This window comes from Lithobates pipiens, unplaced genomic scaffold, assembly GCF_037356315.1.
Source record: "Lithobates pipiens isolate NorthernLeopardFrog02 unplaced genomic scaffold, aLitPip1_a1.2 Scaffold_19, whole genome shotgun sequence".
NCBI classification, from domain to species: Eukaryota; Metazoa; Chordata; class Amphibia; order Anura; family Ranidae; genus Lithobates; species Lithobates pipiens.
This window is the reverse complement of record NW_027507764.1, coordinates 82,468,496-82,494,105: the sequence shown is the minus strand read 5'-3', so window position 1 is coordinate 82,494,105 and position 25,610 is coordinate 82,468,496. Positions and strand designations below refer to the sequence as shown.

Below are 25,610 nucleotides of genomic sequence, written 5' to 3'. Positions count from 1 at the left end.
ACCTTGTACAGATTGATTTCATTTTGTTGTTTTTATTTTATTTTTATTTTTTTAATATTTTAATCGTGCTTGGTAACCCTGTGTTGTCTGTATGTTGCAGGAGGCTAAAAAAAACCTCGCCCCTGCCTTTTTAATAGTAGTTGCTGTGTTTATGACTGCAAACATTGAGCTTTATAACCTTCTGAATGCAAATGTGAAGGGAAAAAAAAAGGCAGGCTGGTCGCTCCTTGCAGTAAGCATGTCACGGGCAGAGCAGGAACTGCTGTAATATGATACCACACCTGTACTATATAAAAAACCTCCGGCAAGCCAATAGATTTTTGTCTTTACTGCATTGACAGCCACTGCAGTCAGTCTGCTCTTAATTGCTCACAACTGGAACCTTTAAACCTGTCTTGCTATGCTTCTGTGAGCCGGTCTTGCATTCCAGCGACTGCGATTTCCCTTGTTCCTATAATCCCTACGTGTGCTGCGCTCATTTTGACATGATTGCTGAAATGCATTTCAATGCTAAAGGGAAATGGGCAAAGCGGAGAGAATTTAGTTTAACTCTTTTTCAACGTAGTCGGTCTCTGAGGCTCAAGGTAAGAGTAGGCTTAGCTAACAGATTATTTGTATCTGTTTGGATCCCATTAACGACAATTTCTTAACTGCTCTTATTTTAATGCTGTTTAACTGATCCATCCCTATATCCTGCTCCTTTGGCTGGTTTGTTTTAACTTGTGTTTACTTTGTAACCTGGTGACACCAGCACTTTGCATGCTGTTAAACCTTAATCATTTTTAAAACCATAAGTTTGTGGTATTGTGTTATGTGTAAATCTTATGGTTTTTGTGTTTTCCAATGCGATGGTTGAGAAAAGTGGGGGAGCAGACCTTTTAAATGCAAAATCCATAGAAAAATGTATATTTTATTTTTTGGGTGGTTGCTGACAGGTTCAGTAACCCAACTACTCCAATAACCCATCTCTGGTAGTAAGAGCTCTCCACTTTCATTTCAAGCACGGTTTACCTGCCTTCATGTTTTTGAAGGCGTTTCTGCCCACGCTGTTGGACTTTCCATGTTACAGCTTATGAAATGCAGCAGTACACCTGAGACCTCTTGCTTGGCTTAGGCCAGCCATAGACCGTTCCTGCTGAACCGGCTTGAGATTTGAACAGTGTATGGGCAGGCCGCTAGTTGATCGATCATGCATGCAATTATCGCTAGTGGTTGTTGTTATAGCCACTAGAAATAATCACTGTCTTCTCCTGGTTGAGATGGTCCCCCCACCGGGAGAACACAATGGCTTTGTGGGAGGGATTCCCCTATAAACACTATGAGTTGATGGAGGAATCAAGTGGTTGCAGGAAAAAATTTTTCTTAATGGCTGGCCTTAGGCTTGGCCATATGTTATACAATTTTCTTGTGCAATTTTCCTTTAAATTTACCCAAACCATATATTGAGGTTAAACCTAAACACTTTGTATACAGTCATGCAGGTCCTTTGCACTACAGTTGAAGGTAAATCTAAAGGGAATTGAATAAGAAAATCGTATAATGTATGACCAAATATAGTAATGGCTGTGGAAGAGCTAAGTTCTCTAGAGAACAGATCTTTCCACTGTTGCCACCAAGATCAAGAATCCAATGAGCGATTCCAAACTGTAGCTTTCACCAAAAACTGAAGACCTTTCAGTTCTTGTTATGCTTGTGTTCCTTGTTGTCCAAAGTTCCTAACTTTATTCTCTGTCTTTCTAGGCATATTCCCAGGATGCTTACCGAAAAGGAAACTACGCATTTAGTGGTAAAGCAAATAATATCCCAGAACCCCCACCTATATGCTACCCCCGAAGAAAATCTCTATCTTCAGTGATGGCACAACCGGCTGAGATTCCACCTCCAGGCACATCACTGTCTAAGCAACAACCTGTGCAGCCGGACAAAAACCACCATGTAGAAATCCAAGTGCCTCCATCACCATCGGACCTTGTTAAGTCCAACACTGCTGTATGTGTCGTCAATGAATCTGTGAGAACAGTTATTGTGCCTTCTGGGAAAGTTGTAGATCTGTCATCAGCTACAACAAATTGTACTGGTCCTTTACATAGGACTGAGCCATGCACGAGGACCGCAACACCGCCTTCTGCTGGACTTCCATCAATGCCAGTGGAAGTCAGGCAAATGGACAATACTGGATTAATTAGCAAACCTCTAAGCTATGGTGGACAAACCGCTGCCATGGATAGTCCTAGGGGAAGTTTGCATGGAGAAGATTTTCCATCTTTTAACCTCTCGTCTAATGGTTCTGTGCCTTTGCACAGAACCGAGAAATGCACATTTATAACAACGCCAAGAACCACAGCACCACCCTCTGCTGCTTCCTCAATGCCTATCGACTCCAGACAAATGGATAGTTCCGGTTTAATTGGGAAACCTCCAATGTATGGAGGGCAATCTGACAATATGGATAGTCCAAGGGTGCTTGGTCATGGTGAATCACCATCTCCTACCAATCACTTCACTTCTCATCAGCAAATAGACTGGAGGAATTACAAAACATATAAAGAATACATTGACAATAGACGTATGCATATGTATGGCTGTCGAACAATACAGGAGAGGTTGGACAGCCTTCGAGCAGCCTCTCAAAACCAAACGGACTATAATCAAATTTTGCCAAACCGCGCTTCTATTCAAGTTCGACGTCGAAGTACTTCTCATGACAGGGTTCCACACCCTGCGCAGATAAGGCAGCGGAGTATTTCCCAGGAACGGCTAGAGGATCCAGCACTGGTGAAAGATTGGCCTCGCAGTTCTTCCCAGGATGCAATACCATTACCAGCCATGCTTCCCCGAAGCCCTAAATCGAAGTCATGGGATTTTATATCCAGAAAAGGGGGCAGATTAGACCTCTATAATGCCGATATTCCGGAGTATAATGGTGAAAGAAAGCACAATTATAAATGGACTGGATTTACTGAACAAGATGACAGACGGGGCATTTATGAACGATCTAGGCAACATTCCTTTCACATGTCTCTCCGTTCTCCAAACTTCCCAATGGGACCTGTTGCCTATAGCCCAGATACTAGACGAGTGAGTGGCCGTGTTTTACCTTCAGCACATCCCTTGCAAAAAGCTCCCACTGACATGAAAAGCACCCCCGTCTCCAGGGATTTTCACAGTTCTTCTTTTCGATCACCCCACTCTCGACCGATCCAGTCTGAACGATTTCCAATTTCCAAAGCTAATTCTGTGAGAAGCTCCTCTAATTATGGACCTAAACCCTATCCTAGTAAAAAGGTAGATGATGGATTTGTCAAAGACCAAAAAGTGGTAAACCACATTAATAGTGGTGTATTAAACCTGCAGACAGTGTCCCCAGCAGACGGCTCTCCTAGTTCTCATATTGATTCCTTCATCAAATCCCCAATTACCACCTCTACGCCAATTCCCACAAAGCCTGTGAAACAGGTGACTGCTGGCTCAGCTACCTCTGATAAAGTGGATGTTCAAAATGGACAAAGCTCCAAAGCTAACGACTACGACTTGAGCATGGAATTTAATTCCGTGGATCCAGTGATTTTAAGGGACAAATCCCCAAGTGGTCGTCAGACCCCACAGCCTATAAGACAACAGTCTTACATCTTTGCTGTGAATGACCCGGACCCCGCAGCTGCATCTGCAACTGACACTACCTGCTGGTTACCCAACGATGCCAGACGAGAAGTTCACATCAAAAGAATAGAACAGAAGAAAGCTTCTACTTCCAGTTCACCTGGGGATTCATTAGCCTCCATCCCCTTTATAGGTAAGCCAAACGTGTGTGTGTGTGTGTGTGTGTGTGTGTGTGTGTGTGTGTGTGTGTGTGTGTAATAAATATATATATATATATATATATATATATATAATGTATATTCACTAGGATCTGTGGGGTGTGGCATTTAAATTTCTTCTATATTTTATTTGCTTGTTACGAATAGTGGGACTCTAAAGCATAAGCTTACATTCCGCACACTAACATCAGACACTATATTTATATATATATATATTTATATTCTGATTATGTTAGTGTGCGGAATGTAAGCTTATGCTTTAGAGTCCCACTATTCGTAACAAGCAAATAAAATATAGAAGAAATTTAAATGCCACACCCCACAGATCCTAGACCAGCACAGGACCATTAAACTACCTAACAATGTCATTCACAAGGTGGACCTACTCACTGCTAACAAGATGAGGTGGGTACTGCCAAATGTGGGCTGTAACATTCATTGCAGAATCGTACAGGGTCAGTAGCTATCGAAAGGCAAATCCTAGCTCAGGAAGCCCTTAGAAATATGACAAGGCTGTGGATAACATTCCTTGCCAAAAGTACACCTTTTCCCCACACATAATTAAAACAATCATTTTGGGGATTAGCTGTTTTAACAAATGCATTTACTATAAAACTGGTGACAATTGTGGCTTTAAGGTTCATGCTGCGAGAATAGGTTAAGCCAATGAAAAGACTGCATCATTTGTGTTTGGTTGACATTCGATGTGAAGGAAAACTTGTGGAGTTGGCCATAGCAATTAAATGATCCTTCATTGGGATAAAAGATGCTTTCATGGATGCTTTGTGTCCACATATACATAGTTATAGTCAGGTTGAAAAGACACAAGTCCATCCAGTTCAACCACAAAAAATAAAATAAAATAAAAATCATCATACAATCCCATATACCCAATTCTATACCCACAGTTGATCCAGAGGAAGGCAAAAAACCCCAGCAGAGCATGATCCAATTTGCTAAAGCAGGGGAAAAAATTCCTTCCTGACCCCCCGAGAGGCAATCGGATTTTCCCCAGATCAACTTTACCTATATATGTCAGTACCCAGTTATATTATGTACACTTAGGAAATAATTCAGGCCTTTCTTAAAGCAATTACTGAGCTGGCCAGAACCACCTCTGCAGGGAGTCTATTCCACATTTTCACAACCCTTACTGTGAAGAAACCAGAAATCTGTTTTCCTCTAGACGTAGAGTCCCCTCTTGTCCTCTTTGTTGACTGTAAAGTGAATAACTCAACACCAAGTTCACTATATGGACCCCTTATACATTTGTGCATGTTGACAATACCCCCCCCCCCCTTAATCTCCTCTTCTCAAGAGTGAATAAATTCAGCTCCTCTAATATTTCCTCATAGCTGAGCTCCTCCATGCCACTTATCAGTTTGGTTGCCCTTCTCTGCACTTTCTCCAGTTCCCCGATATCCTTATTTAGAACTGGTGGGCAAAAATGAACTGCATATTCCAGATGAGGTCTTACTAATGATTTGAACAGGGGCAAAATATCTCTCTGGAGTCCATACTTCTCTTAATACAAGAAAATTTAGCTCACTTTGGAAACCGCAGCTTGGCATTGCATGCTATTATGAGTTTATGATCTACCAAAACCCACAGATCCTTCTCCCTTACGGATTCCCCCAGTTGTACTCCCCCCCCCCCCCCCCCCCCAGAATGTATGATGCATGCATATTCTTAGCCCCCAACTGCATAACTTTACATTTCTCAACACTAAACCTCATCTGCCACATAGTCGCCCAATTAGACAGAGCATTGAGGTCGGCTTGTAAATTGGAGACATCCTGTAAGGACGTTATTCCACTGCATAGCTTGGCGTCATCTGCAAAGATGGAAATGTTACTTTTGATCCCAGATCCTATATCATTTATAAAGGTATTAAAAAGTAAGGGTCCCAGCACTGAACCTTAGACCATTCAGAGTAAGAATCTGAACACACAATACATACAGTTCAGTGTACAGCATACAAATGGGCTGCTGGTTGCCAGTACAGTGCATGGCTGGTGAGAAATTTGCAAAACCTTTCTACATGATTGATTTATATACCAGCTTTAGACCATTTGACTATTGATGCTATACATATTTCCCAGTTGTTCAATGTGTTTGTTGAAATCACTCATTTGTGAGAGTTTGTGCTGATCAAGATGTAATGTTAAGAGTCGGGGAACTTGACTTCTGGCCTTCTAAGCTTGGTCTGAAGATGCAGCAGCTTGATGTATTCAGCCCTGTGTATTTTAGCTGCTTGTGTCCCTTTAAAATAAGACCGCTTGTGAATGTGGCGTGCTGCAGTGCAGCTTCTCCTGGAATTCAGCCCACACTGTGCATCACTGATAACATGTGTTTTACAGGTCGTGCACAACATTATTCATATGACGAGCATTGATGAAACAGTCTTGCTTCATCACCTCCTAACCGCCCTTACTCAACCTATAAAATCTTTCTCTAGTTACATCTCTCAACTCTAAGAAAATTCCATGGTGTTTTTAACAAATTTTATTAGGTCTTCCATTTGTACGGGAAGAAAAACAGTTTATAAAAGCTTAATTTGCTGCAAGTCCAGTTTATAAAAGTGTGACACATCTAGTCTTGGCCTCTGTGACACACTCTGGGCCGTTAAACAATATGGTAATTTCTGTTGTCATGCTCCATGTGGGGCGCACTGAGCATCCTTCACATAAACAGCATAGTACACCTGTGTTGAAGAGGATTTCCGATGTCCACTAGAAACTGTCAAATTGTATGAATGTTGAAGTGTCTGCATCCTATGTATGACATTGTGCTACAATGTGGCCTGACCAGATCCTTCCATCAGGCTAACTACTCATAAGGCAGCCCTATCGCCCACCAAATTAATAATACATCAGTGTGACTAACAAATATCCATCACAATATAAAATCTATACAATATGATACAATTTCATAAAAAATAAACTGCACGTGCTGAAAATCGAAACTCAAATAAGGTGCAATAACCCTCAAGTGTCCTGTGCTCACAAGATCAATAAATTGAATAAGTCCCAAATCATAACTATACAAGTCTTTCTCTCATTTTATAACGTGTCCAGTGCAAGAGGGGAAACTTTATTCAATTATTTATGAAAATGAAATGTAAAGATAAAGGTTGTGCTTTCCATCCAAACTTCCACCATCAAATGCACTAAAACACCAGAACTATTTGCTGGAAGACATCAGGCGACGAAACGCATAGGGCGAAGCTTTAGCCGTAACATTACCACGCACGCCAGGGTTGTGCTTGCAGCTAGGGAGTGCAGCTGGCGCTGGTCTGAAATATGTTATTGTGTGTGCTCTACCAGTGTCCATTGTGGCACTGAAATATGAAAGTGTATGGTGGATTTTATTTTTTTATTTTTTTCTTAAGAGCGATTTAGGGTTTTACACTGAGAGCTTTTTCTTCTGACTGGGTCCATGTACATTCTGTGGCAACTAAGTTTTTTGGGCAGCTCTGTTTTGCTCTGCAGCTTGCCCTTCGGCTCCTCCCTGTACAGTGACAGTGCGTCAGGTGTGCCCAGTAACCAAAGTTCCCTGTGTTTCTCAGCCTGGTCATACATTTAATCATTTTATTCAGCCAGCGGGTTGAACAAAAAAATTGATTCCCCCAGCCACAAATTTGAGGTGAATGGGGAAATCCCTCCCGCTGTGCAATTGTATTCTCACAGCGGGGAGACTTTTCAGCCATCATAATATAATAATCAGTGCTGCCGGCACTGATCATTCGGGGAAAAAACAGGCAGGTTGTATACAAGATAGATTGATTTGTGTACAACCAGCCAGTCTATAATATGGATCAAAATTCAGCCTCTGCTGAACTTGCCGAATTTTGATCCATGTATTGCTGCCCTTAGAGGCACCGTGCGCATGCTTGTTCACACAAATATGCATGGCATACCAGAGAACGCTTCAGCATGTTTATCTGGCCTATTGTGTTTAGAAGAACCTCACAACACCATGTGCTGGTTACACTCAATACAGCAAATTGGGAATATCCCCAAAACGCCGTGTACTGGTGATATACAGTATATTTAGAAGGCGTTTCCAACACCATGTACAGGTGGCATTGGCGGTACTAGAAAGTTCTTCGAACAACATGAAAAACTTCTTCACAAAATAAGGAAGGATTGAAGGATAATGGGGATCTACTCTTTGCAGTAGGGTCCTCTTTTACCTCCTTAAGTCTGCCATAGTTAATGTTACATAGTTTAACAAGAAAAGTCTGTCTGTTGCAGACCCTTGGATCATAACCTTAACCCCTTAAGACCTGGAAGGTTTAGCCCCTTCATGACCAGGCCGTTTTTTGCGATAAGCCACTGCACTACTTTAACTCACAATTGCACCGCTGTACCCAAATAAAATTAATGTCCCTTTTTTTTTCCCCCACAAAAAGGGCAATTTTTTTTGTGGAATTTGATCACCTCTGCGGTTTTTATTTTTTACGCTTTAACCAAAAAATTACCATTTTGAAAGAAAAAAAACAATTTTTTTTTTACTTTCTGCTATTAAACACGCCAAATAGTAATAAAAAAAAAAGTATTCCTAAATTTGGGCCAATATGTATTTTGCTACATATTTTTGGTTAAAAAGAAATCCCAGTAAGCATATATTGATTGGTGTCCGCAAAAATGATAGCATCTACAAACTATGGGATTTTTTTTTTAATGGAATTTTTATTTCTTTTTTTTTTACTAGTAATGGCGGCAATCAGCGATTTTTAGTGGGACTGCGACGGACAAACAAATTGGATACCTAATTGACACTTTTTTGGGGACCAGTGACACTAATACAATGATCAGTGCTAAAAATATGCCCTCTCACTGTACTAATGACACTGGCAGGAAAGGGGTTAACATCAGGGGCGTTAAAAGGGGTAGGAACTGCTTTCTAACTGGGGAGGGGGGGGGGTGGAGGAATGGCTTAACTGGAGGAAGACAGATCCGTGTTTCTGCCCTAGCAGAAACACACAATCTCCATCTTCTGACAGAACGGCGATCTGCCTTGTTTACGTAAGCAGACTGCTGTTCTGCCTCCCCTTCCAATGATTGGCAGACAACGCGTCCACCTGGCCTGCTGATTGGTTTCCGCTGTGTCCAATCACAATGGGAGCGGGTCGCTGGCTGTGTGCATCTGCTCTAAACCCTGTGCATGAAATCATATATCTGCGTGGGGCAATCCTTAACACAAATGATTAAAATTCCTAAAAAAAATAAAAATTGGGATTTTTTTTAAACTCGCCTCCTAAATGCCTGTTGCTAGGGGGTCCCTCGTAGTCTGCCTCCTTCAGTGCCTGGGCTGGTGACATCACTTCCCCTCGGCACAGGAAGGGCTCCACTCTGCCCTCTCCCTCCTGTCAGTCATCTGGGACACGTGACGGGTCCCAGATGACTGCGCGGCTAATCGCGGCACGCGCCGTCACTCGCGCATGCACAGTGGGTGCCCGGCTGTGAAGCCACAGCCGGGTGACCACAGTTGCAATGCTGGTGTGGCTGGGGGGGTGAGTGGGGCTTCATTCCCCCGCATCGCTGGACCCTGGGACAGGTAAGTGTCTGATTATTAAGTCGCCAGCTGCAGTATTTGTAGCTGCTGACTTTTAATTTTTTTTTAAGCGAAACTCCTCTTTAAGTGCTTAAAGAATATGTAAACCCAACAATTTATATTCCTGATATGTGTCTGCTTTACCATGTGCTTGTATGTATGTATGCTTCCTTTGTTTCCTCCCCCAATAGAAGTCACCTTGAAGAAGTACCGGAGCCTTTTCTAAAGCCAGAGCGACTTCAGTAGAACTAATTGAGAACGCTCGTATTGACTAACATTAGATTTTACGTGTCATGCGACTTGGCATCCCACAAGTCAGATCCCAGTTGCGGCAGTGGGAACTGAGCCTTACTGGGAAGTTCAGTTTACTGCTGTATCTCCCTCCCTAGCTCGTATGCAGCTGCAGAATATATATATATATATATTTTATATATTTGCTCACAAATGTTTTCCTCCATTTCTATTTTAAACTGAATGGGTTGTTTTATTTTTCATTTTTTGTAGCGCCTGCAGATTTAATTCCGGGAAGTCAAACCACATGTTTAAAGAAAAAAAAAAATCTCATTGCTTTCTATTTCCCCAGAACCTCCTACAGTCTCTTAGGCTCATTGTCTGCATAAAATTGGTAGTTTTATAGAAAGACAGATTTCTTCTGTTGAAAAGCTTAGATCGCTACATTGCACCACCAGACATGCTACAACAAGCTCTTGTAAGTTTCCCAAAGGTAAAAGATTGCGTAATAAGGGGCTGGGCTCTATTTATACAGAAATATTTCATAGATCCTGACAAGTATGGCAGTGGGCCAGGTTCACTGAAGGAAAGCGTTCTGCTCCTGTGTCCTGGCACCCAGCCACACCAGATAAAGGTGAATCCACGCCTATCTCTGGGCTGTTCCTTACTAGTGCAGATTGCAAAGTTCATTGGGAGTTGCTTTAACACAGCCTGTGGATCTGTTGATGTTTAGGCTTCATGGTGGAAGTGGTTGTTCACATGGATGCCAAAGTGTGTGTGTGTGTGTGTGTGTGTGTGTGTGTGTGTGTGTGTGTGTGTGTGTGTGTGTAAAAAAAAAAATTATTTAATTTTTTTATATATATAATTATTTATCAAAGATGACTCTACTGAACACCACTGATGTGTTTAAATATAGCTCTAGTCCATTCAAATTACTCATATGAACAAGAATAAATAAAATATTTAATGTGTTTTTTTTTTTGTTTTGTTTTTTGTGCGTTTCAAAAAAAATGAACCTATTTGTGTTCAGAGCTCATTACATAACATCTGGGCAGATCTGAAAGAAGACCCTGGGCTCTACTCCCATTATGCTATGCATCCCCCACTGTTCCCAATGTAAGTTTTGCCAGTATTATGTTGTAGAACGGGGTTTTCAGGGTGGGGACTGGTCTTGCTCTAGAGCAGGGGTGCTCAACCTGTGGCTCTCCAGCTGTTGCAAAACTACAAATCCCATCATGCCTCTGCCTCTGGGTGTCATGCTTGTGGCTGTCGGAGTCTTGCTATGCCTCATGGGACTTGTAGTTCCGCAACAGCTGGAGAGCCACAGGTTGAGCACCCCTGCTCTAGAGATTAGCAGATCTTACATTGTCAAACGAGGAAATACACTATTACTAAAAGTATTGGGACACCTGTCTTTACACACACTCACCTCAAAAAAAAAAAAACAAAGTCTGCAATTGCAGCTCCCATATTTCTGACCTTAAAGCATTGGCATACCAAGACATTTTGGACAATTTCATGTTACCAACTTTGTGGGAACAGTTTGAGGATGGCCTCCTGTTCCAACATGACTGCGCACCAGTGTACAAAGCAAGGTCCATAAAGACCTGGAAGAGCGAGTATGGGGTGGAGGAACTTGACTGGCCTGCATAGGGTCCTGACCTCAAACCAATAGAACACCTTTGGGTTGAATTAGAGCAGAGACTGTGAGCCAGGCCATCGCGTCTAACATCAGTGCCGGACCTCACAAATGTGCTTCTAGAAGAATGGTCAAACATCCCCATAGACACACTCCTAGACCTTGTGGACGGCCTTCCCAGAAGAGTTGAAGTTGTTATAGCTGCAAAGGGTGGGCCAACTCAATATTGAACCCTACGGACTAAGACTGGGATGCCATTAAAGTTCATGTGTGTGTAAAGGCAAGCGCCCCAATACTTTTGGTAATATAGTGTAAGTGTTACTGGGTCATATTTTGTGGTTTCAAGCTTATTATGACGGCAGCAGCCAATGAGGACAAATATGGGCGCTGCAATTGCAGACTTCTTTTTTTGAGGTGAATGAATGTTTGTGTGTGTAAAGACAGGTGTCCCAATACTTTTGGTAATAGTGTATTTCCTTGTTTGACAATGTAAGCTCTGCTAATATGCAGAGCAAGACCAGTCCCACCCTGAAACCCCCATTCTACAACATAACAACACTTACATTGGGGATAATGGGGGATGCATAGCATAATGGGAGTAGAGCCCAGGTTCTTTCAGATCTGCCCAGATGTTACGTCAAAGAGCATTGAACAGTTTTTTTTTTCTTTGTTTTTTTTGTTTGTTTTTTTTAATACTCATACTGTGTGCTCAAATTTTAGAGGCATAAAAAATGAAATTTTTTATTTATTCTTGTTTATATGATTACTTTTAATGGACTACCGGTAGATCTATTTTTAAACACTAGTATGTGTTTAAAGCTCTTATGAAAAGAAAGGGGTAAGAGTCCCAAAATAAGACCCCTCAAATATTTAAGGAAAAAGTACCACTATCTCAACCAAGTAAATGGCAGCTTTTACACACAGTTTCAATTAAAATTGAACAATACATAGAACCACATGTGTTTATCGGGTGGCAGGGGCTTAAGTGGGCACAAAATCGGAAACCATAATTGATATAAAGAAACTTTGCAAAGCTTTATTAGGAAAAATCATATCAAATACCTAATCCAGGAGATATGGATACGGACCCAGATTTAGCCCTTGTGATGTAAAATGACGTCAAATTTTGATTTAGTCAGTCTTGACTAAAATGCCATTTTGGGTTTAGTTGTATGTTAGTCATCTGAATTCTTTTCTTTCTTTCACACTGGCGGAGTCCTCCCGCTCAGCAGGGGATCTTTCTGCTGATGCAGAGCGGGCACAACCTGCGCTCCTTTATGGACTGTCTGATGGAAATGGAAACGGACTGCTTGTCAGTTTCCTTCTGACCCACCGGACAGATGGGGAGAACGGATCCTCATCAGTCTGTTTTTAGCGGCTCGGATGTTGGGTGTCAGCAGACACATTTCCGCTGATCTCTGCCACTCTATAGAGGGCAGTGTATGGTCTGATCAGGTCTGCCTGAAAAACTGACTGGCGGACCCGATCAGTCCATCAGTGTGAAAGGGGCCTTGGCACTGGTTTACATTGGTGTGTTTTGACATGCGGCAATGGCACTGTCCTAATTGGTGCGACGCTGCATTTGCACAGATTTCAAAAGGTACTTTCTGTACTACTTTTTGTGATAAATCGCCGCCGAAATCGGGACGAACATGCGGGAGTGAAATCGTGTGAGTTCAACTGAACTTGCGCGGCTTTTTTTCCGCAGCTCAGTGTGAACCCGGGCTTAGTTCAATTTTAGTCGACTAAAATGGTGTTCATTTCGTCAACGAAAATATTTTCATCTACGAAATTTAACACTGGTTTGGAGACTTGCTCTTTTTGAGTGGAAAAGTAATGACCATCATAACATGGTAATTTCATAGTGAACAACAATGGGCCTGGGATGAAATGATTGGTGACATCATAGCTTACCTTGGGCTACAGTTCTACTTTTTGGGCGGCTTGCAATACTTGGCTGAAGAATTTTCCTGAGATCATCCCCACATGGCAAAATTTCTTTCTAATTAGCGCACCTCAGGGCAAATATTACTGAGTTTTCAAAAAAAGACAAGTAGGTACGTGGCTTGCACCAGCCTTGCTGTGGATGTTGACTTTCTCTTTCAGCTCTTTTAGACAAGCAGCCCACCCGCCAACTGAAGAATCTTGCACAAGAGGCTGACAACACCGCTGCCAATTGCAGTGGCTTACAGTTTTCAGCATACATCAAGAAGTGCTGTTTCAGATGAGATGCTTTGAAACAAATTCAGCTAAAGAATAACTAAAGGCAGAGCTTTTATTATTATTATTTTTTTTTCTCTGTCTTTCGGATAGTGGGGATGGATTTGAGCACCTGTGAGGTTTTATTGCCGTTTGTGCCCCCATCGGGGAGATTAACCCTCTCTATTTGTTCTGTGTACCATTATTATTGGAAGTAATAACAGGGTAATCTTTCAATTCCATTATTTGCAGGGATTTTCTAACTTCCTTTTTTTGTCTATGGGACAGGAAGTGAAAACAAATATCCCCGATGGAACACATGCCCCAAAAAAGACTGGGGTTTTAACCAAAATGTAAAACTAAGTTTTGCATATAGTTCTACTGTGAAGTGATTGTGCAAAAAAAAAAGAAAAAAAAAAAAAACACCCCCTTCAGAGTACATCTCCTCCCAGGGTGGCTCTCGTGGCTCCTCCCCGCATCAGATAACCCCCATAGGAGAAGCGTTCTCCCGAGGGGGTTACCTTGCGGGCGCGCTCCCGAGTCCAGCATTTGCATCCACAGACAATGCCGGACTCGGGCCACCGGTGCCCGTGTCATTGTATTTGACAGCAGCGGGAGCCAATGACTGCGCTGCTATCAATCTATCCAATCAAGAGCAAGGACTCTGTGGAGAGAGGGAAAGTGCATCCCCGCTGAAGAGATGAAGGGGCTCAGGAAAGTAAAACGGGGGGGGGGGGGCTGTTGACTGCCAGATGTTTTTTAACCTTAATGCATGGGATGCTTACAACCCCTTTAAGAAAGCTGTATCAGGAAAGTCAGACACGCCAAAAAATAGATTTTGGTTTTAAATACTTAAATTAATTACTTAAATGTAATGCTGGGGGTTTCTCCTTGTGACCAATGCATTTTAAAACATCAGCAGACATTAGAATTTGAATATTCTCCCACCTGATAACATCTAACACTATGCCGGAAGAAGGTCCTTAATAATGGAATATGAAGATTCTCGCAATGAGAATTTCTTGGATTTGCCTGACAGGATGGTGGGTGTATTATTTTCTTTGTTAAATTCCGAACAACTTCAGTAGAATGAGAGCTTTTACGCAGCTTCCAGAAAAATCCCCCAAGGGCTATGACTTTCACACGTGGTGGGATGATGGTAAAGAAAAACGTATTATTTCTAAAAAAAAAATTTTATATAAAAAAAAAAGAAAAAAAAATCTATTTGGACTTGTTTATAGTTATGTACAAAGATCTGGCATATATGAGCTGAAAACAGCATTGCAAAAGCATTTTTTTATTTATTTATTTTTTGCAGCTTTTCTCCTGGCAGGTATATAATACACCAGTCAGCATAGCTGTGTTTTTTTTTTTTTTGTTATTTTTTACATTCTAGTTTTTTAATGCACAAAGTCTAGTGATTCTAAATGTGTTTTTTTTTTTTTTCTTCTTCTTCTTTTTTTTCCTTCTTTAAAATAAAGAAAAATAGCCCCGGTCCTCATCCTCTCACGTCCCCCGTTGACGCTCCAACCCGCTCTGCCAAGTGCCCCCTTAGCAAGCTGTTTCCTATGGGGGCACTTCTGCAGGCTCCCGTCTTGCATCTGTTGACACAGACATCGGAACAGACATCGCCCCTGCCCCCCACTTCCTCATCACTGACTGTGATTGACAGCTTCTGCTGCTGTCTTTGAGCCAATGAGGAGGGAGAGAGCTGACATAACCTCTGCTCTCTTGCACGTTGCTGGATTGAGATTGAGCTCAGGTAAGTAAAAGGGGGGCTGGGGATTCGCTGCCTGCCTGCAGAAGGTTTTTTACCTTCATGTATAGAATGCATGAAGGTAAAAAAAAAAAAAAAAACTGCTTTTAGGAACAATTTAGGGACCTGAATTTGACTTTATGCTCAGGAGAAAGGAGTGAATTCAACATTCTGCTTCTCCTATTACAGTCCTTTTACTGGCTGGGGGAGGGGTCAGACCTGTAAGTGTTAACTTTGGAAGATAAAGATCGGGTCTCATCCCTTGCTAGGCTGGGCTTTGTTTGGCAGAGCTGTGTAAATCTCAGTACTGGATGGGCAGAAATTAAAATTCTTTGGCAGGTAAAAAGCACTCCTATATACGTGTTTTGTCTGTGTTATTAGCTCGGAGTTCGACTTTAAACCTACTGCCTTAAGTCATTGACAGCTCAACTTTTCTTTAGACGTGTCCTCAAATAATCACAGCACTAACACCAGTGACGGCATGGAACTGATTAATTAAAACCAAAGTAAAAAAATGACAAATTTGTCTAAAAATAGAGTTGTTAGCAATAGTAACCGATTGGGATAAAATGACGGCATTTTTGTGCTCATTTTTCTTTCATCATTTTTTATCAGTAAGCTTGTATGATATCATTTTGGCAGCATAGCAGTAACACTAACAATTTACTAACCTGTAACTTTTTGTCTATAACATGTTGAGAGTTGTTTACAGCCCAGCTCCAGCAAAGCTTGAGGCTTCTATTGGTAATACCTTTCTGAAAGTGCTACTTGCTTGGCTGTCCTATTAATACTCTATCTTCTCTATTGTGAATCACATCTGGAATAGGGTTTGATAGCATGTGGATGGGTTAGAGCATCTGTTGAGATTTACTGCTCTCCATTAGCCCTGGTTCACATTGGTATGATTCAGCATATCAAATCGGCGGCAATTTCCGGCAATGGCACCGTCCTAACCAGCGCAACGCTGCATTTGTGGCGCCGCACCAATTTCAAAAAGTAGTTTCTGTACTACTTTTTGTGGGATCGGGCTGCGATTTTACATTGACATCTGTGCAGAAACCTGCACAGATGTTACTGATGGCTGAAATTGTGACTGACATGAGTGAGTGAAATCGTGCAACTTGAGCTGAATGGCAGCACAAACAGATTCAAATGTGTGTTTTTTTTTTTTTTTGTTGTACAGCGTGGATTTGGGAAATTCTAGATTTGTCAGCTATTTAAGGCTGCATATTCTCCCTCGCTTTCTCTCTGATGAAACTGTTTTCAGCAAAACAAGCAGTAAAGAGGAGTCTCTCAAATTAGAGCTGTGCCATTAATCATTAAAAAAAATTGTGATCTTGATTAATTCATTCATTTATGTAACAAGTCGTTCAGCTGTCAAAAGAAAAAAGTGCAGCCTGCTAAGTTTTTTTTCACAACAATGACCGAACTGGCAGATAAATATAAACATTGTAACACTTCATCCTTAGATCAAAGGAATGAACAACCTAGGTGATCCTGCCAGTTTCTCCCCACCCCTCTGTAAACTGACCACGGTGTATCATGGCTGCTGAGACCAGACACTGGTGAGTTTACATGCCTCTGTCATGAGCAGCCTGCTATCTGCTCTCCTCTGTTCCTGTGTCGTCCTCCCTCCCTCCTCCCCTCTTTGTGTGAGCCGCCCCTCCTGCTGCCCTCATGGCACTAACCTGTATACACTACCAGCACTGCCTCCTATTGCAGTGTCCCCCTCTGTGAATGATTTATAAATGCTGTAAATACCTAATTTAAGAGCTGAAATTGCGATCACACGACCAGCCAGCTCTCTCCTCTCCTCCAGACTGACGTTGGCAGAGGAATCTTGGCCCTGCCCACTGCATCTCTCAGAGCAGGAAAGGAGAAAGCTGGCCAGTCATGTGATCGCAATCTCGGCAGTGAAATTAGGTGTTTGCAGCATTTATTATAAATCACACAGAGGGGGATACTACAATAGGAGGCAGTGTTGATGGTATACAGGTTAGAGTGGCTTAACAACCACTTTAAGGTGAAAAAACTTCTGGCAGTGACCAGTCCCCTAGCTCCCCCGTTTTTTACTTACCTGAGCCCGTAATTCCCTCAGCGGAGACTAGGTCCTGGCTCTTGATTGGATAGATTGATAGTGTAGCCATTGGCTCCTGCAGCTGTCAATCAAATCCAATGACGCAGAGGTGGGGCCAAGTCTGGCATTTATGTCCGGATGCAAATGCTGGACTCGGGAGCATACCCGGATGGTAACCCCCCCCCCCCCCCTGGGGGAAAGTGCTTCTCCTATTGGATTATCTGATGCGAGGAGCAGAAGAGGATGATCAGGGCCACAGTGCAAAATGAGCTGCACAGTGGAGGCAAGTATGACATGTATGTTATTTAAAAAAAAATAAAGGTTTACAATCACTTTAAAGACTAAACCTTTTTCTGACACTTGTTTCTTACAAAGTTAAAATCTGTATTTTTTTTGCTAGAAAATTACTGAAACCCCCAAACATAAATTGCTATTATATATACTATTACTATTGTAGCAGAGACCCCCTAGAGAATGAAATGGCGATTGTTGCAATACTTTTAAAGAACGCTGCGCAAATACAGTGTGACAAATGCAATATTTTGGATAAAAATACAGTTCAGTGACGTAAAAGAAAAAAAAAACACTAAACAGTAAAGTTAGTTACATTTTTTTGTATAATGTGAAAAATGTTTCGCCGCATGAATTGTGATCTTTATTTTAAGCAAAATAATTGATTCTGATTTTAGCCAGAATCGTGCAGCTCTATCTCAAATGGAGTCCTGGATAGCAGGATATTCTAGAGGAGCGCTAACTACTAAGTCATGCGCATTTCAGTATTTACAGGTGTTTAACAAGGACCGAATAGCTTTAAAACAAGCCCTCACTGACTTCTGCAGCTGCAGGCACTGTGGAGTATTTCATTGAGAATTAGGCCTGAATCACACATAAGCAGGTTGCAGGTGCATTTTGTGTTTTTCAATACATGCTTTTCATCCATTGAAGTCTATGGAACTAAAAAACAGAAAGAAAAGTCCCTGGCCCTTTCCATAAAATGCTTAGATGTGAACTACATCCACAGGAAACCATATTAAATGGACTGGAGTGTGTTTCTGCAAAACTGAAAACACGGTTAAAAATGCATATGTGTGAACCAGGCCTTATAGCTGAATCACTTTTCAGTAGCTAGGCTTTCAATTCCCAGCATTGGAATAGAGCTACCTACCAGGCTTCTAATCTGTGATGTAAACCCAAAGCAGGTGCATTGGAAGAAGGTGAGAGCAGAGTGCGGAGTCCTGCCTGGAACCAATAAAAAAGATGCAAACACTCCACTTCAAATATGTGAAACCATCTTCATATGAAGAAAATGGTGTGTACTGGCAGAAGAGTGCTGCAACCTCTTCCTTTTACTAGTTCTCCCCATCAACACCATTGGCCTTGCACTCAAGTTCTTTTGAGGTTCTAGTGGTGGGCGTGTAGAATGGTTGAAAATTTGGCTGACTACCCTGGCTTGTGAATTTTGACAATTTATCCACAGGATATGCAGCTACTTAGGTCAGTTGTTCCATGTATCCATTTGTTGTATCCATAGTTTGGCCAAATGTTCATCTAAATACTAACACTGAATGGCTTTTTTGGCACCCTACAGCAGATTTACTGATACAGTGCAGCAATTCTGTGCAGAATCACGTGTGTATAAATATGTGATTCTGCACTTCCGTCTATGGGTCGGTGAGTACTTGAGAAAAGGTATTCGTACTTGCCCTTAACCACTTCCCACCCGGCCAATGTACATATACAGCCGGGTGGGAGCTCTCTACTTCTGATAGGACGTTCAGGAACGTCCTTCAGAAGGAGAGGGATCGCGCGCGTGCCCGCGCAGCAGCGCGATCCCGATGTGCTCGTCTCACCCGGACACGGCGCATCTCAGATTGGCAGGAGGGCTCTGTGATTGACCCTCCTGATCACATAATGGCCGTGTCCAATCACGGCCGTCGTGTGATGTAAACAAACAGCCGGTTGCTAGGCAATCGGCTCTCCTCTCCTCACACGGAAGTCGTCGCTGAGGAGAGGAGAGCAGATCGCTGCAGCCGGCTGATGATCAGTGAGTATGAGCTGTTTTTACAGCTTTTTACTCACTGATCACCAGTCTAGTGTAATACACACATGTCCCCACACGTGTCCCCAAAGCACATGTCCCCAAAACACACATGTCCCCAAATAATAAAAAGACATGTCCCCAAATAAAAAAACACATGTCCCCCACATATGTCCCACTAAAATCTCATGTTCCAATGATTATCTACACACATATGTACGTGATCACCTGCACACATGTACATGATCATTTGCGTACATATGTCCGTGATCACACAAACCAATTATTATACACTTAACGGAATTTTTTTTACCAAAAACATGTAGCAGAATACATTTTGGCTTAAATTTATGACAAAATTTGATTTTATTGGATTTCTTTTAAAATAGAAAAAAGAAAATATAGTTTTTCCAAATTTCTGCTTTTTTTGCGCTTATATCGCAGAAAATAAAAAACGGAGTTGTGAATAAATAACACCAAAATAAAGCTCTATTTGTGCGAACAAAATGATAAAAATTTTATTTGGGTACAGTGTAGCATGACCGTGCAATTGTCACTGAAAGTGCTAGAGCGATGAAAGCTGAAAATTGGGCTGGGAAGGAAGGTGTTTAAGTGCCCTGTATTGAAGTGGTTAAACTGGTATCAGTGCATCCCTACTAAACATATAAGAAATTTCCATCCGTCAGGTAATACCAACAAATACATATTTAGATCATCAGATTTAAAGTCTGTGCGTGGCTGATGCTCATGCAAAAAAAAAAAGTATTTGCACACTTGTTTTTTTTTTTTGTTTTTGTTTTTTTTGCTGACTTTAGTTTTTTTTTTACAAGCTGTTTGTACATTTTTGGTTACCATCCCTCCTGATTAGGCAGAACAGGTTATGTTGCATGAACTATATATCTATGTAACTATATATGTTCTTAGTATTGCAGCCAAAACGGATCAGGGCTGTGCAGATCCAAGGAACTGGCTCTCCATGGTTGCCTTTTGTGTTGTATGCCTACATATCAATGTGGCTGTAATCTGCAGGACTTGGCGGAAGTCTGTCTGGTTACCTGCTTGTAAAATAGGCTTTTCCTGTGCTCCACACTCCTACACAGGGTGTGATGTGACCCTCAACACAAATGATGAAATCGGCAAAGGTGTGTAAAGTGATTCTGTAAAGATATGCATTGGATATGCATTCATGATGGATAATGTTTGTGTTTCCTATCAGCTGGAGAGCCTTTATATTACAGTAATGGTAGGTATTGAACACATTTAGTATCTTCGCCCACTGCCAGCTCATATCTTAAAGGGCACCATTATTGAAAACCTAGAACTAACATTCAGACAGCTCTTTAATGGTCGCAACTACGTAGTTAACAGTTTGCATACGTGTACAATAAACATTTTATATCTGTTTTGTCATTACTGTACAAAGGGAGGGGACAATTGTTAGAAGTCTGACATATTACAGAAAGTCAAAAAAAAAGAAAAATATCAATACTATTATCTTTGTTTTAAATATTGGAAGTTTTCATAAATGCCCTTAAAACCTCCATCTCAATAACCCCCGCTCTCACTGCTCCCCAGTTTTATTATTATTTTTTTTATATCCCTTCAGAGCAGTCTTGTTTTGCTCACTCAAGCCTGCGTTGTGTGGTCTTGCTGTGGTCAGGACCCACTGCTGATCAGTCTTATTGCCACCCCTCATTGTGACATCATCACTCATCATGAATACCCTGCCAATGGACAGAACCTACACAATAGGCAATCAAAGAATGGCGCTGCAGTTCTATGGGACAGAAGACTTGGGACCCAGTTCATTTCTTGACCATAGATTCGGGCCTTTTAGTTTAGTTTTCTTTCACCCAAATGTAAGCAGGTTATTGGCTGGAGTGGATGAGTGTGTTAACTTTTTGTTGGGGAGTTGCATGTGATTACCTTTTTAAAGTGGTTGTAAAGTCACTTTTGTTACTAACTAGTATGCCCTCTGTTATATCAGGTTAAATCGTTAAGTGCCATTGTTTTTTTTGTTTTTTTAAATGGTGCGGCGAAATATCTGATTTAGCAGTGCCACTGTCAGTCAGCTGGTGTCCCAGTGCTCTCCTGCCTACTCTGAGGACTACAGAGTGAGGGGCTGAAGTTTCCGATGTCACCAGGAGGAGAGCCTCGGGCGGTCATGTGACCACTCAGTGGCAGCCTTTAGTAAGGTAATGTGCCAAATCATTTTTTAAAATATAATGGCACTGAAAGATTTAACCTATAACAGAGGGCATACTAGTTGGTAATGAAAGTTAATCGGCATAGTATGGCAGCAGGGGAGAGGCAGGGAGGACACTGTTCACAGACAAGATGACAGGCATGGAGGGGAGGGTGGAGAAAGGACAGAGAAGCACAGACAGAACAGAGGAGAGCTGCAGCTGACAGAGGCTCATAAACTGACCACGGCGTCAGAGCTCAGCAGCCATAATACACCGTGGTCGGTTTACATGGGGAGGGTAGAACTGGGCAAGTTCAGACAGGTTTTTTTTAGGTGACAAAGTGCCAAATTACACAGCACAAGCACTGCTGTATAACATGCTTTAAATGAACAGCATCAATTTTTATTTTTATTTTTTTGTAGGTTAACATATGCTTTAAGACATTCTTTACATGAATTGGCCTTTATTTAACTCAGACCAGTGCAAGGTGCTTTACGACGTGGCTGCTAGAACTTGCATCTTGGACCTAGTTCTTTGCCTCTTGCGCCGTTTTAATAAATACAGAAGAAACCGAGGGGTATATACAATAAACAGTAGCATGGTGAAGTGAAACTCCTAAGAAAAAAATATTTCCAGGACTACTTTATTCATTACAAGAATTGGTTACAGATAAGCCTTCTTATGATGCAGGAGAGCTTTTCAAAACACAGAGCGGATTCCTTGATTGTCAGCCCAAACAGGAAGTTTGATGAAAAGAATATCCTTGTTAAGGCCTGTCGATCATCTGTCCTTAAAGCTGGAATGTGATTGATACAGGGAACAGACTAGCGACCAGTGGTTTCTGGATCCAGTGACTTGCAGAAAACTCTGTAAAAAAAATTGAGTTTCTTTTCTGACTTTAGCACTGCTGTAGTATTTTTTTTTTAAATGGCATTAGTAGCTCGCTGGCTTGACTTGTTGCCTGGAATTGCACTCACACATGTGTAATTTTTAAAATATCACATTCCAAGCAGATGTTTTCTACAGGAAATGTTCAGTGCCAATGCCTTACATTATTATTATTTATTTATTTTCGTTCTCAGGTTGTCCTAAGAATGCTTGGGAACAAGCAATGCACTCAGTGGTGGTAGGGAGGGAGGCTGCACTTCGATAGATCTAGACATAGCTTCTCATGACCTGGTAAGCCTAGGCCTTCATTCAGATGTGGCTATGAGGCCCTATGTGAACATCTGCAGTGCAGAATAAACACCCTTATGGCGCTGGTATGTGTCCTTACCACAAAAATGCTTATTATGGGAACGCTTGCGCTTCCAAAGCGACACTTGCTGCCAGTTCCTGATTTAGCCAGTGGAATTATTGTTATGTTTTCAGTAATTCTGTGAAATGCTCACTAAGCTTCCATACTCTTAGGACAACAATCTAATTTTTTGCTTCTAAAACTATTGTACCTGAGGATTTTTATTTTTTGCACTTTAGTAGGTAAAAAAAAAGTCCTTAAAGCTGAACTCCATGCAGTTATAAAATAAACATATACTGCAGCCCTATATTTATAAATACTCTATTAAATATGTTGGTACTTGAATTTGACATGGTAATAGTCTTTTAGTTCCTGTACAGCAGAGAACAAGGAGCCATTTAGTTGCGCTGCTTTGCTCATGTGCTAACAAGGTGTATGCTGATAGAGAACAGAGTAACCAGGAGATGAGCTCTTCAGTCTTCTGCTTCTCTTTTTACGTGTCCAGCCACAGACTGAGCAGGCAGATCTGCTGGCGAACTCCGCCAGTGTGACAGGGGCCTTACATGAAAATTCTGTTAAGATGGCTCCTCCTTTTTAGGTAGGTTTGTGTGCACACATTCTAGGAGTAGTTTTGCTGGTCGCAAGTATAGATCCTGCTATAGTAAATGGGAACGGGCCTATAATAACGCAGGTTATATAGCTATAGATTTATATTTTTCAAGGAATCTAAGTGATCATCAGGAATCTATTGCACCAATTGAAGCATCATTACCAGGAAGTCTTCGACTCCACAGACCAAGAAAAGAAGGATTTTTTAAACAGTAACGGCCTGTGTTGATGGGCTTTGGGTTGGTGTCGATGGCATCAGTTTGAGCCAGTCTGAGATTATTCAGAATTCACACAGAGGTGTAGCTGCTTCAAGGTTTTCCATTGCCTTGTAAGGGAATAGAAAACATGCCTGAAGCAAACAAAAGCCCCTTGACAGTCTGCATGGTCACCGATTTGTCCTTGCATTTATTAGTCCATGAGGATCCAACTGGTGGCCTCCATCTGTTGCAAAACTAAAAGTCTCATTGTGCCCCTGCCTGGAAGTCTTGCTTGTCAGCCTTGCAATGCCTTATGGGACTTTAAGTTCTGCAACAGCTGGAGGGCAGCATGTTGGACACCGTTGTAAATCGGTCTTTGCCGGTGGCGAAGGGTTAAAAGTTGAGAAGTATTTAAAAATTTTGAAATATGGCATGTGCAGCATTTTTTCCCTTTTGTGAGAAGATATTTATTTCGGATGAAATCTCTCAGGTATGTATTCTAATCTTTAATGTTCTGAAAGGTCTTGCGTGGAACAATTTTATTTTTTTAAATGTTGACATTTCCCTGCCACAGGAGGAAAGTTCTATGCACTTATTTGTATTGCTGTCTGATTAGTCCACCAAAGATGGATTTCCATTACGGATGTTTGTGTCGCACACACCTACTCCCCTTATTGTCTCTTCTCCCCTCCACTACAAAGTTGTAACAATCTGTCAGTTACTCTTTATTAATAGTGAATCCCACAGGAGACAGGTATAGTTGTTACAGGGGATTGTCATAAAATATCAAACCGTTAAAGTGTAACGAACCAAAAACAAAAATGACATTTATTGCTTGGCTGTCGCCTACACATTGCAGTTTTTGTTTTTGAGTCCCTCTTGTAACATAGAACTATTACCTGTGGATAAGGTAGACTTAGACATGCAGTTTTAGACCAAGGAACTTCACCCTACTTGGCTAAAACCGAATGTGTATAAGTTCACCTTTTCAGATAAAGATGAACAACTCCTCCTCTGGTCCCCACTGTGGTGCCCACATAGCTGGTGTCGCAGTCCAGGGATTCAATTCTTGGCTCTTCAGCCTCCTATTTCTTTAGGGCTTCTAGGACAGATCATATTAGTCCAGGGATTCAATTCTTGGCTCTTCAGCCTCCTATTTCTTTAGGGCTTCTAGGACAGATCATATCTGTGCTCTGTGCCGGCTTGACCAATCAGAATCGCTCTGATCCATCCTGGGATTCTGCAGAAAGAAGGGAGAAGGGCTGTGATTTCAAATCCCCCCCAGACCACTACACTGGCCTTTTTGGCAGTGATGGCTCCTCACCCATGGAGGTAAATGGGGGGGGGGGGGGGGGGAGGCTTTGGAAGAGTGTACTGTGTTCATCTTTTCAGCTTTTCTGAAAACGTGAACTAACCCTTTAATTTCAACTCGTGAATAACAGTCCCTTACTGTCCATGGAATCCAGCAGTGTCATTCTTGCAGCTGCCATCCTGAAACAAGATCTTGTGTATGCGCACATACCTGCCGCAGGTCTCTGTCTGCTATATACCTGACTGAGACCTGTGGCATAACTGTTCATGTGCTGTTGACAGACTGTGTCATGCATGCCGTATTTTATTTTGCCCGTAGTGCCTTTTCTTGATATACATCTTAAGCAGTCATTTTTACTCTTGGGTTTAGGTGCCCTTAAAGTAACAAAGAGCAAACTTGGAGAATATTTCAGACACAGGTCAGATCCATTTTTTCAAGCATTACTGAGCATTTTATTTCCTCCTCCAGAAGTACCCGCACTTCTGCCGTCATAGTACGAGTGCAAATTTCAGAGTATGTTTGTTGTCCACTTGTATTCTAGTGCTAGAGAACAGTTGAATGACTGTCATTGGCTGTCCTCTGCTTTCTTTATGCATTATAAAAAAAAACTTTCACATGCAGTGCCATCTGATGGTGAAACCTCGTATTAGTCGACTCCAGCATAAATACAGGGCTTCTGTAAGAGTATTTCAATCCTCCAAGCATTAGAAGGAAACGTCTAAAGTACTGTAGAAGAGGGTGACCTGAATGGG

General features: G+C 41.7%; 1 protein-coding gene across 4 annotated transcripts in view; it reads left to right on the top strand.

The window, feature by feature from the left end:
• The window catches only part of ARHGAP21 (Rho GTPase activating protein 21), a 261,069-nt gene that overhangs the window by 199,849 nt on the left and 35,610 nt on the right, over positions 1–25,610 (top strand). For 3 of the 4 annotated variants that reach the window (XM_077490983.1, XM_077490982.1, XM_077490981.1), the window contains one exon: positions 1,741–3,793. In XM_077490983.1, the coding sequence (XP_077347109.1) occupies positions 1,741–3,793 (2,053 nt within the window). Of the gene's footprint in view, positions 1–405; positions 585–1,740; positions 3,794–25,610 lie in introns of those variants that run through there. The other variant, XM_077490984.1, reaches the window with a different exon arrangement.